This window comes from Chlorocebus sabaeus, chromosome 2 (assembly GCF_047675955.1).
Source record: "Chlorocebus sabaeus isolate Y175 chromosome 2, mChlSab1.0.hap1, whole genome shotgun sequence".
Lineage (NCBI taxonomy): Eukaryota > Metazoa > Chordata > Mammalia > Primates > Cercopithecidae > Chlorocebus > Chlorocebus sabaeus.
The window spans coordinates 18,684,080-18,697,395 of NC_132905.1; the positions used below are offsets into that span (position 1 = coordinate 18,684,080).

General features: G+C 47.1%; 1 protein-coding gene across 1 annotated transcript; it reads right to left on the minus strand.

The window, feature by feature from the left end:
- Nucleotides 1–224: 224 nt before the first annotated feature.
- WFDC2 (WAP four-disulfide core domain 2) lies at nt 225–11,916 on the minus strand. Its single transcript, XM_008015960.3, has 4 exons — nt 11,778–11,916; nt 11,103–11,246; nt 1,654–1,806; nt 225–386 (listed from the first exon to the last, which is right to left on the minus strand). The coding sequence occupies exons 1-3, from the start codon at nt 11,851–11,853 to the stop codon at nt 1,655–1,657; spliced, it is 372 nt and encodes a 123-aa protein (XP_008014151.2). The 5' UTR covers nt 11,854–11,916; the 3' UTR covers nt 225–386; nt 1,654.
- Nucleotides 11,917–13,316: the final 1,400 nt, after the last annotated feature.

Below are 13,316 nucleotides of genomic sequence, written 5' to 3' on the forward strand. Positions count from 1 at the left end.
GTGACTTTGGAAGCATCCCACCACCCGTCTGAGCCTCTGTTTTCTCATCCATTCCCCTGGAGGAATAATGACCAGATTCACAGGGTTGGTGCAAGGATCCACCAGGAGAGTGCTAACACCTACCAGACGATCCTTCTCTGGACTTCATGCCTGGATGATCTGGTCACACCCTTAACACTTGCCCACCCACCTCAGCCCAACTCAGGGGAGACAGAGACAGAACGTGCTGAAAGTGGTTACTTTATTGGTTGGAAAAAGGAGAAGCTGTGGTCAGCCCAGGAGGGAAAACAGAGGCCAGAAAAAGGGGAGGGCAGGTGGGCTGGAACCAGATGCAGGGCCAGGCAGAAACTTTCTCTCCCCACTGCTCATCCTGGTGGTGGCTGGAGCTGGAGGAAGAAAATCATAACAACACCATCAACAACAATATCCATTAGATTAGGCAAGAGTACCTGCAGCTTAAATCCTAGACCAGCTCCTTGACCCCACCCCATCCCACACACCCATGCAGCAAAGCCTCACCTTCTGGGGGGGCTCTGCTTGCATTTTCTACAGATTCTAGACATACTCTTCTCCTTCAAACCATCCCTAGCAGGCACCTGGGTATACTGTGGTCCCGGATGTCCACTGTGGCCTTCCTGAGGGACCATGGCCATTTCTTTCCCTAAGAATCCCTCTACTATTAGGAAGTTCTGCCATGCCTTCATTCCTTAGGTTTAAATGGGATTATCTGATCCATTAGATCTTATTTAGCTGCATTTTATAACCAAGATAACTGTGACTCAGGGAGGTGAAAGGCTAGGTAAGTGTCAGAGCTAACATTTGAAGCTGGGTCTTCTTGACTGCAAAGCTTATCCATGCAGTTGGCGTCTGAGAGCTCTGGCTTCAGGGAGACCATAGCTTAGTTTAGAGAAACCATAGTTCCCTCTCGGGCACCAAGAGCACACCCCCTCTCTGGGCTTCAGTTGCTCACCTGTGCACTATTGAATTCTATCGGTTATCTTCAGATTCCTTTGCTGAGAAATTATTAAAAGTAGCACATGACAACCACAAGATTTCAGCCCAAGGGTACCACCAACCTCTTGCTTTTTTTTTTTTTTTTTAATTTGAGACGGAGTTTCGCTCTTGTTGCCCAGGCTGGAGTGCAATGGTGACATCTCAGCTCACTACAACCTCTGTCTCCCAGATTCAAGCAATTCTCCTGCCTCAGCCTCCTGAGTAGCTGGGATTACAGGCACCCACCACCAAGCCAATCAAAGTTTTTTGGTTTGTTTTTTTGGTTTTTTGGTTTTTTGGGGGGGTATTTTTAGTAGAGATGGGGTTTATCCATGTTGATCAGGCTGGTCTTGAACTCCCGACCTCAGGTGATCCACCCACCTCAGCCTCCCAAAGTGCTGGGATTACAGGCGTGAGCCACCATACCTGGCCAAGCTCTTGCTTATTCTGTTCCCTCCACCTGAGACAGCCTCCCCATGCAGCTCATCAGACTGCCCACCTTTCACTCTTCTTTTAGAACAGGCTGAGGGTCACCCCTCTGGTATACCTTTCCCAACTGTCTCTGCAACTAACCTCTCTTCACCTCTGCCTGGGTGACGTTTTCTCCTGTTTCCCACAACACCTGGCCATCAATGTGCTTTCTGTCTCCCATTCACCTACCTCAGAAATTGGGAGTGACACAGGACACTTTCCCACAGCCATTGCGGCAGCATTTCATCCGGCCAGGACACTGGCTGTCCACCTGGCACTGGTTCCGACAGAGGCCGAGCTGGGGGAAGTTACTGTTCACCTGGGGGCAGGAACCCTCCTTTTCTGGGTAGAAAAAGGAGTAAGGGTAAGTGGGCAGAGGGGATACAGGGAGGTTAAGTTGTACTTGCAGCATGCTCCCCCTACTGCCCCTCACTTGGCTTCACATACAGCAGAGCTGCCTGCCTGAGTCCATCCTGGGCACCTAAGCTGCTCTCAGGAGGCCCAGAAAGATCACCTGCAAATCCCTCCTCCTGCTCCCCAATGGAATCACAGGACCTCAGCTTGAGTCCCAACTCTGTCTTTGTGGGACTTTATGGCCTAGAGCCAGAAATCTCCCAGAGCCTCTGTGTCTTTGGGTGTCAGCGGAACCAGTGCTAATTACAACACAGGGTTGTGAAAGCAGTGGAAACAAACATATTATTTCTCCCTGAAATATCAAACTACTCTGTAGTTATAATGAGAAATTATAACAGTGAACACTTAATTAGCTCTTACTACATGCCAGGTATTATGTTAAGCCCCTAACATATATTAACTCTTCTAATTCTCACAATAATCCTAAAAGAGGGGGAGGGATCTGTTAATATTTCCTCGTGTTACAAGTGAGGAAACTGAGGCACTGAGAAGTTAAGTAGTTTGCCTAAGGTCACACAGAATTGAGGCAGAATTTGAACCCCAAGAAATCTAGCTCCAGAGTCTATGTGTTAACCGCTGCTGCCACGGTTAAGCACTATGCTGCCACTTAAAGTATAAAGTACAGTACACATGTGAGGGGTTACACACTTATAATCTTCACTCATACCCATAAACCTAATCCCAGTTACAGTCTCTCAGCACTGTGACCCTCCAAATACACTCATTCATCCATGCAGAGAGAAACCACACATCCTTCCACTAACACACACACACACACACACAATCACACTCCACCTCCTGGTTAGATAGAGGGGAGCCAGGCCCAGGCAAATCCATTCGTCAACTGAGGGACATCTTGGTTGCTTCCAACTTTCGGCAATTATAAATAAAGTTGCTATAAACGTGCAGGTTTTTGTTGTAAAACACAGGCACAGAGTTGGGTGATTAGCTATAGAGGACAATGAAAGTGGCCGACAGATCACTGGGTGTGGTGGCTCATGCCTGTAATCCCACACTTTGGGAATCTGAGGCGGGTGGATCATTGGAAGTCAGGACTTCGAGACCCCCCCGTCTACTAAAAATACAAAAAAATTAGCTGGGCATGGTGGCATGCACCTGTAATCCCAGCTACTTGGAAGGCTGAGGCAGAAGAATCTCTTGCACCCAGGAGGATGGAGGTTGTAGCGAGCCAAGATCATGCCACTGCACTCCAGTCTGGGCGACAGAGCGAGACTCCATCTCAAAAAAAAAAAAAAAAAAAAAAAAAAAAAGATTTAGGTTCAGCTTTCAAGATGGCTGAATATCCAGTCTGCAGCTCCCAGTGAGATCAATGCAGAAGGCAGGTGATTTCTGCATTTTCAACTGAGGTACATGGCCCATAGAGGGCAAGCAGAGGCAGGGTAGGGTGTTACCTCACCTGGGAAGCCCAAGGGGTCAGGGAACTCCCTCCCCTAGCCAAGGGAAGCTGTGAGGGATTGTGCCATGAGGAATGGTGCACTCTGGAGCAGATACTATGCTTTTCCCACAGTCTTCACAACCCACAGACCAAGAGATTCCCTCGGGTACCTACACCACCAGGGCCCTGGGTTTCAAGCACAAAACTGGGTGGCCATTTGGGCAGACACTGAGCTAGCTGCAGGATTTATTTTTTTTTCTTTCATACTCCAGTGGCGCCTGGAATGCCAGTGAGACAGAACCATTCACTCACCCGGAAAGGGGGCTGAAGCCAGGGAGCCAAGTGGTCTAGTTCAGTGGATCCCACCCCAACAGAGCACAGCAAGCTAAGATCCACTGGCTTAAAATTCTCGCTGCCAGCACAGCAATCTGAAGTCAACCTGGGACTCTCGAGCTTGGTTGGGGGTAGGGCGCCCACCATTACTGAGGCTTGAGTAGGTGGTTTTCCCCTCACAGAGTAAACAAAGCCACCTGGAAATTCAAACTGGGCAGAGCCCAGTGCAGCTTGGCAAAGCCGCTGTAGCCAGACTGCCTCTCTAGATTCCTCCTCTCTGGGCAGGGCATCTCTGAAGAAAAAGCAGCAGCCTTAGTCAGGGGCTTATAGATAAAACTCCCATCTCCCTGGGACAGAGCACCTGGGGGAAGGGGCAGCTGTGGGCATGACTTCAGCCTGCCTGCCGGTTCTGAAGAGAGAGGTGATCTCCCAGCACAGTATTTGAGCTCTGCTAAGGGTCAGACTGCCTCCTCAAGTGAGTCCCTGACTTCTGTGTCTCCTGACTGAGAGATACCTTCCAGCAGGGGCTGACTGACACCTCATACAGGAAAGCTCCAGCTGGCATCTGGCAGGTGTCCCTCTGGGACAAAGCTTCCAGAGGAAGGAACAGGCAGCAATCTTTGCTGTTCTACAGCCTCCGCTGGTGACAGCCAGGCAAACAGGGTCTGGAGTGGACCTCCAGCAAACTCCAACAGACCTGCAGCTGAGGGGCCTGTTAGAAGGAAAACTAACAAACAGAAAGGAATAGCATCAACATCAACAAAAACAACGTCCACTCAGAAATCCCATCCAAAGGTCATCACCATCAAAGACCAAAGGTAGATAAATCCATGAAGATGGGGAGAAACCACACAAAAAGGCTGAAAATTCCAAACACCAGAACACCTCCTCTCCTCCAAAGGATCACAACTTCTCGCCAGTAAGGGAACAAAACTGGATGGAGAATGAGTTCGATGAATTGACAGAAGCAGGCTTCAGAAGGTGGGTAATAACAAATTCCTCCAAGCTAAAGGAGCATGTTCTAACCCCAATGCAAGAAAGCTAAGAACCTTGGAAAAAGGTTAGAGGAATTGCTAACTACAGTAAACAGTTTAGAGAAGAACATAAATGACCTGATGGAGCTGAAAAACACAACACAAGAACTTCATGAAGCCTACACAAGTATCAATAGCCGAATTGATCAAGCGGAAGAATATCAGAGATTGAAGATCAACTTAATGAAATAAAGCATGAAGACAAGATTAGAGAAAAAATAATGAAAAAGAATGAACAAAGCCTCCAAGAAATATGGGACTATGTGAAAAGACCAAACCTATGTTTGATTGGTGTACCTGAAAGTGACGGGGAGAATGGAACCGAGTTGGAAAACACTCTTCAGAATATTATCCAGGAGAACTTCCCCAACCTAGCAAGACAGGTCAATATTCAAATTCAGGAAATACAGAGAACACCACAATGATACTCCTTGAGAAGAACAACCCCAAGACACATAATCATCAGATTCCCCAAGGTTGAAATGAAGAAATAAATGTTAAGGGCACCCAGAGAGAAAGGTCGGATTGCCCACTATGGGAAGCCCATCAGACTAACAGCAGATCTCTCTACAGAAACCCTACAAGCCAGAAGAGAGTGGGGGCCAATATTCAATATTCTTAAAGGAAAGAATTTTCAACCCAGAATTTCATATCCAGCCAAAGTAAGCTTCATAAGTGAAGGAGAAATAAAATCCTATATAGACAAACAAATGCTGAGAGATTTTGTTACCAAAAGGCCTGCCTTACAAGGCCTCCTAAAGGGAGCACTAAACATGGAAAGGAACAACTGGTATCAGCAACTGCAAAAACATACCCAATTGTAAAGACCATCAACGCTATGAAGAAACTGCATCAACTAATGGACAAAATAACCAGTTAGCATCATAACGACAGGATCAAATTCACATATAATAATATTAACCTTAAATGTAAACAGGCTAAATGCCCCAATTAAAAGACAAAGACTGGCAAACTGGATAAAGAGTCAAGACCCATCGGTGTGCTGTATTCAGGAGACCATCTCACGTGCAAAGACACATCGGCTAAAAATAAAGGGATGCAGTAACATTAACCAAGCAAATGGACAGGGAAAAAAAAAAGCAAAAAAAAAAAAAAAAAAAGGCAGCAGTTGCAATCCTATTCTCTGATAAAACAGAGTTTAAACCAACAAAGATCAAAGGAGACAAAGAAGGGCATTACACAATGGTAAAGGGATCAATGCAACAAGAAGAGCTAACTATCCTAAATATATATGCACCCAATACAGGAGCATCCTGATTCATAAAGCAAGTTCTCAGAGACCTGCAAAGAGACTTAGACTCCCACACAATAATAGTGGAAAACTTTAACCCCCACTGTCAATATTAGACAGATTAATGAGACAGAAAATTAACAAAGATATCCAGGACTTGAACTCAGCTCTGGACCAAGTGGACCTAATAGACATCTACAGAACTCTCCACACCAAATCAACAGAATATACATTCTCCTCAGCACCACATTGCACTTATTCTACAACTGACCACATAATTGGAAGTAAAACACTACTTAGCAAATACAGAAGAACGGAAATCATAACAAACAGTCTCTTAGACCACAGTGCCATCAAATTAGAACTCAGGATTAAGAAACTCACTCAAAACTGCACAACTACATGGAAACTGAACAACCTGCTCCTGAATGACTACTAGGTAAATAACAAAATTAAGGCAGAAATAAATAAGTTCTTTGAAACCAATGAGAACAAAGACACAACATACCAGAATCTCTGAGACACAGCTAAAGCAGTGCTTAGAAGGAAATTTATAGCACTAAATGCCCACAAGGGAAAGCAGGAAAGATCCAAAATCGACACCCTGACATCACAATTAAAAGAACTAGAGAAGCAAGAACAAACAAATTCAAAAGCTAGCAGAAGACAAGAAATAACTAAGATCAGAGCAGAACTGAAGGAGATAGAGACATGAAAAATCCTTCAAAAAAAAAAATCAGTGAATCCACAAGCTGGTTTTTTGAAAAACATCAACAAAATAGACTGCTAGCCAGATTAATAAAGAAGAAAAAAGAAAAGAATCAAAGAGACACAATAAAAAATGACAAAGGGGATATCACCACTGATCCCACAGAAATACTATCTACCATCAAAGAATACTATGAACATCTCTGCACAAATAAACTAGAAAACCTAGAAGAAATGGATAAATTCCTGGACACATACACCCTCCCAAGTCTAAACCAGGAAGAAGTCGAATCCCTGAATCGACCAATAACAAGTTCCAAAATTGAGGCAGTAATTAATAGCCTACCAACCAAAAAAAGTCTGGGACCAGATGGATTCACAGCCGAATTCTACCAGAGGTACAAAGAGGAGTTGCTGGTACCATTCCTTCTGAAACTATTCCAAACAACAGAAAAAGTGGGACTCCTCCCCAGCTCATTTTATGAGGCCAGCATCATCCCGATACCAAAACATGGCAAAGACACAACAAAAACAAAAACAAAAATTCAGGTCAATATCCCTGATGAACATCGATGCGAAAATCCTCAATAAAATACTAGCAAACCGAATCCAGCAGCATATCGAAAAGCTTATCCACCACAATCAAGTTGGCTTCATCCCTGGGATGCAAGACTTCAGGCTAAAACACTCAATAAACTAAGTGTTGATGGAATGTATCTCAAAATAATAAGAGTTATTTATGACAAACCCACAGCCAGCATCATACCAAATGGGCAAAAGCTGGAAGCATTCCCTCTGAAAACTGATGCAAGACGGGGATGCTCTCTCTCACCACTCCTATTCAACATAGTATTGGAAATTCTGGCCAGGGCAATCAGTCAAGAGAAAGAAATAAAGGGTATTCAATTAAGAAAAAAGGAAGTCAAATTGTCCCTGTTTGCAGATGAAATGATTGTGTATTTAGAAAACCCTATTGTCTTAGCCCAAAATCTCCTTAAGCTGATAAGCAACTTTAGTAAAGTCTCAGGATACAAAATCAATGTGCAAAAATCACAAGCATTCCTATACACCAATAATAGACAAACAGAGCCAAATCATGAGTGAATTCCCATTCGCAATTGCTACAAAGAGAATAAAATACCTAGGAATATAACTTACAAGGGAGGTGAAGGACCTCTTCAAGGAGAACTGCAAACCACTGCTCAATGAAATAAGAGAGGATACAAACAAATGGAAAAACAATCCACACTCATGGATAAGAAGAATCAATATCATGAAAACGGCTATACTGCCCAAAGTAATTTATAGATTAAATGCTATCCCCATCAAGCTACCACTGACTTTCTTCACAGAATTAGATAAAACGACTTTAAATTTCATATGGAATTAAATAAAAGCCCACATAGCCAAGACAATCCTAAACAAAAAGAACAAAGCTGGAGGCATCACACTAACTGACTTCAAACTATACTACGAGGCTACAGTAACTGAAACAGCATGATACTGGTACCAAAACAGATATATAGACCAATGGAACAGAACAGAGGCCTCAGAAATAACACTACACATCTACAACCATCTGATCTTTGACAAACCTGACAAAAACAAGCAATGGGGAAAGGATTCCCTATTTAATAAATGGTGTTGGGAAAACTGGCTAGCCATATGCAGAAAAGTTAAACTGGACCCCTTCCTTACACCTTATATAAAAAATAACTCAAGATGGATTAAAGACTTAAAGGTAAGACCTAAAACCATAAAAACCCTAGAAGAAAACCTAGGCAATACCATTCAGGACATAGGCATGGGCAAAGACTTCATGATGAAAACACCAAAAGCAATGGCAACAAAAGCCAAAATTGACAAATGGGATCTAATTAAACTAAAGAGCTTCTGCACAGCAAAAAAAAAAAAAAACAAAACAAAAAAAACAAAACAAAAAAACTAGCATCAGATCGAACAGGCAGCCTACAGATTGGGATAAAATGTTTGCAATCTATCCATCTGACAAAGGGTTAATATACAGAATCTACAAGAAACTCAAACAAATTTACAAGAAAAAACCCCATCAAAATGTGGGCGAAGGATATGAACAGACACTTCTCAAAAGAAGACATTTATGCAGCCAACAAACGAAAAAAGCTCATCATTACTGGTCATTAGAGAAATGCAAATCAAAACAACAATGAGATACTATCTCACACCAGTTAGAATGGAGATCCTTAAAAAGTCAGGAAACAACAGATGCTGGAGAGGATGTGGAGAAATAGGAACGCTTTTACACTGTTGGTGGGAGTGTAAATTAGTTCAACCATTGTGGAAGAGAGTGTGATGATTCTTAAGGATCTAGGACAAGAAATAACATTTGACCCAGCAATCCCATTACTGGCTATATACCCAAAGGATTATAAATCATTCGACAATAAAGACACGTGCACATGTATGTTTATTGCAGCACTGTTCACAATAGCAAAGACTTGGAACCAACCCAAATGCCCATCAATGATAGACTGGATAAAGAAAATGTGGCACGTATACACCATGGAATACTATACAGCCATAACAAATGATGAGTTCACATCCTTTGCAGAGACATGGATGAAGCTGGAAACCATCATTCTCAGCAAACTAACACAAGAACAGAAAACCAAACACTGCATGTTCTCATAAGTGGGAGTTGAACAATGAGAACGCATGGACACAGGGAGGGGAATATCACACACCAGGGCCTGTCAGGGAGGTTGGGGGTTAGGGGAGGGATAGCATTAGAAGAAATACCTAATGTAGATGACGGGTTGATGGGTACAGCAAACCACCATGGCACATGTATACCTATGTAACAAACCTGCACGTTCTGCACATGTACCCCAGATCTTAAAGTATAATACAAAAAAAAAAAAAAAAAAAAAATTAAAAAGTTGCCGACTGTCTTGACTTTCTAATACAAAGAAATTCATTCTCTTGAAAGGAGTAGGAGCCTTCAATATTGGGCTGTCCTGGGAATAAATAGGGAACCATTTATGATCAAAACAAGTCACTGTGTATGGAGTATCTTCCCACTAATAGACACTTTACATGCATTATTTCATTTAGTCCTCATGGCAATCCTATAGAATTTGGAATTTTTCCCATTTTAGAGCAGAGGCTCAGAGAGGTAAAACAACATGCTCAGGATCACACAACTAGAAAATGGCGGAACTAGGATTCAAACCTCCTCCAAGCTTCCTCCCTGGCACAGGAGGCCATCTGACCTTGTCCCTCTTCCCGCCTCAGTCTGTCCATCTGAGATAAGGGAACAAATTCTTCATCCATCAAACAGCAAAGACTCCCTCCTTTGCTCCTCCACCTCTCTCATCTGCCTGCTGCCTGCTTTCTCTCCAAATCTTCCTCTCCTTCTGGTCCTCCTCTCCCTGGCCCAGAGGAGGGGACTCCTGACCTTGATGCTGCCCTTGGTGGGCTGCCAGTCCCCCTCCACTTACCACTTCCCTGCTGGTCGGTGTCTGGGGTCACCGTATTACAAACCTTCCCAGCCTGTGCTGACATCTTCAGGGAAATAACAAAGAGGAAAAGTCACAGGGGCTGTATTCCGGGAAAGAACATCATTACAGTACCTTGGTTCTCTCCAGGTCCTATCCCTGCCTCTAATACTCAGCAGTTCCCTCTGGAGAACAAGAAGCTGAGGTTCCATGCTGCCTAAGCCACCCCCTGCTCTGATCAGCCTGGTGGAGACACTGCAGCTCCAGCAAGCACCTTTGAAGGAGTCCCCAGCTCGCGCTCACTCAATCCTTAGAGTGGAAGCGATTGACTGAAAGACAACAAAGAGCGATACAGTGTCCGGGGAGGATTCCTCGCTTTCTTCAAATCACTCAGCCAGCTGGCCCAAAAGGCAAAAGCTGAACCCTCACTATGACTCCTGCAGCCATGGGATGGCCGTGTGACCTTGGGCAAGAACAATTTTTTTCTCGCCGATGCTCCCTTCCACATCTTTAAGATGAGCGGGACACTTTCCTAAATCTGTAAAGTTCCTTTCCACCTGGACAGAGGAATTGGGGAAAATCTTGCCAGGCCAGGTCCTCCTGGTCTTTCCCCCAGGGCTGGGGGAGGCCCCCAGGGAGGGACTCCAAGAGGAGATGTGAGAGCCCCAGGCTCCGGGCTTTCCCGCAGGGCAGGCTCTGGCCAGTCCGAGAAGGAAACTGCGGCCCCGGGTCCACAGGCCGCGGGGAACAATGTCCCGGCTGTGCGTGCCCGGAAGCCCGTCATGCACCAGAGACTCGAATCCAGCTAGGGGTGGGGACCCCCACCTTGGCTGCGCTTCAACGACGCCTTTGTCTCCCCCGGGACCGTGCGAGGGAGAGCACTGGCGGATCTGGTTTCATCCGTCTTGACTTTCCCGGGGGTCCCCGGGTCCTGGGGCGCCCCTGTTCCCGGAACCCAGGCCCTCCCGCCTCCTCCCAGCCCAGCGCAGCCCCGCCCCATCCCCGCTCGGCCGTGGTGGAGCTACCATTGGGCAGAGAGCAGAAGGTGGCGCAGCCCGCGCTGCAGCACTTGAGGTTGTCCGCGCATTCGCTGTCCGAGACGCACTCCTGCGTGCAGCTCTGGTCCGCCTGGAGCTTGGGGCACACGCCCGTCTTCTCTGCTCCTGTGCCTGGAAGGGCAGGCCCGTGACAGTGGAGGGTGGGGCGTAGCGCCATACCCAGAGGATGCCCACCTCCTGCTCCAAAGCTTAACTCCAAGGAATTCTCAGTCTGTGGCCCTAGGAGTCCCCTTACTGCCCCCAGAGACTCCCACTTCCAGACCAGGAGGAGTCCCTAGCCCCTGGGAATACCAGAGCTTCCTAACCCTTGGCGTCGGGGCCCTCGGATCTCAGCCCTAGGGGACCCTGCACAGCTGAGTGTCTAGGAGCGTCCGAGGTCGAGGCAGAGCAGCCCCCACCCCCAGCCCACTGCAGCCACGGAGTGTCTTCGTTCAGCACAGAACCCTCCCAAATTTCAGCCGTCAGTGGTCTCTCCACCTCCAGCACATTGGACCCCACACCCTAGGCTCCAAGGGTCCCCGCCACTTCCGACCCAGGAATTCCCACTTCCCCGGCCTCCAGAGGCTACGCCTCCGCCTGGCTCCATCCTGGAGCTGGTGGCTCGGCCCCTCTGGGCGCTGGGCGTCTCCCCGCCCCACTCACCTGGGACTAGGATAAAGCCGAACAGCAGCAGGCCAAGGAGGGCGGCGGCTAGCGAGCCTAGGCGACAGGCAGGCATGGTGCTATGCCGGGGCGGAGTACAGGTGTGAGCCGCTGCTCAGGTGCGGGGATTTAACCGCGCGCGCGGGAGGGGGCGTGGGGTAGGGGTGGAGCTGAGCGGGGAAGGGGAGGGTGGAGGGCTTCGCAGGCCCCGGGGGCGGGCTGCCACCTGAGGTCATTTCACAATCCCCCAGGATCAGGTATCACTCTTGGCCCCGGTGGGAACCAGGAACTTAAAGCAGCTTCCAGGACATGACCGGCTGCGGCCGGACCCTTGTCCACTCCTCTCTCCTGACCTCCCTCCTGGGGCCTGAGGGCCAAGGCTCAGGGTTCCTGGGTTTCTATTCCAAGACTCCGAGGTTTCTCCAGAGTGTCCCCAGTCGGGGGTTGAGGAGGATGGGGCAGGGCCCGCAGGGAGGCAGTAGAGCATGCGAGTTAAAGGGTTCTATTTGGGGCTGGCCAGATGAGAGAGCAGATCCCCCTTGATGGAGGGCTAGGGTAGTGATACAGAGCACATAGTAGGGTCTACAGAAGTAGCACTTATTATTGATAAACAAACCCTCCTCACCAGAAACAGGCCCAGGAAGGTGAAGCACCTACTAGTCTCAAGCCATTTGGGTGTGTGTTTCCGCCGCCCTTTCTTTGTCCTACCGGCCCCTGATCAGGGCTGACTGTGCCAGGCTCTGTGCTCCTTGTCTCAAGGAATCATCCCAGCAAACCTCTGACCGGAGAGTTACTGTTATCAGCTGTATAGGACAAAGGAACTGGGTGTTCAGGGATTTAGGACCGCACCTCCACCACAAGGTCCCCTGCAAAGCTGTACAAATAAGGTTTTGAACCCAGGTGTCTCCCTCCAGGCACTCGTTTTTTCCATTCCATTGTAAATATTCACTGGCTGCCTACTGTGTAACATATGCAGGTCAAGATGCTTGGTGAAGAGAAAGTCGTCAAAAGAGGCCCTCCAGCACTGGTCTTGAAGGGGTGACAGAGTCTGGGGTCTGACTCCCACCTCCACCACTTCCCACCTGAGGGCTCTAGCATGAATCCTTTCCCGGATCTGAGCTACCACATCATCAGTGAAAATGACACCTATGTGGGACTTCAGTGAGAACACACATGCAATGTTCCTGCCATGGAACAACCATGTACTCACTGGGAGCACTGAGTAGATCCACACGATTGACACAGGGACTCCAGGCCTGACCCGTGAGAGGTACTGGATCAATGACCGTGAGTGCTCCGGAAATAAGTGTCTCCCGTGATGGAGGAGACCGATAAGTATAAATCAAGTTTTAGAATCCAGGGTGTTAAGTGCCAAAACAGAGTTACCCAGGGAGTTAGACAAGAAGTGCCTTCGAACATCTTTCCTGCTGCAATGATTTGAGGTTCTAGAAGCCCCAGGAGGTCTTTGCTGCTGGAGGCTAGAGTGAGTCTGGGGCAGTGAATGCTGGGATGACAGTGACAGGTGAGTAGGGTTTGGTG

Coding starts and splice junctions, on each gene's coding strand:
- WFDC2 (XM_008015960.3), bottom strand. CDS start 11,853: ATGCCTGCCTGTCGCCTAGGCTCGCTAGCCGCCGCCCTCCTTGGCCTG. Junction 11,247..11,777: donor CGGCTTTATCCTAGTCCCAG/GTGAGTGGGGCG, acceptor CTGCCCTTCCAG/GCACAGGAGCAGAGAAGACG. Junction 1,807..11,102: donor CTTCTGCTCTCTGCCCAATG/GTAGCTCCACCA, acceptor TTTTCTACCCAG/AAAAGGAGGGTTCCTGCCCC.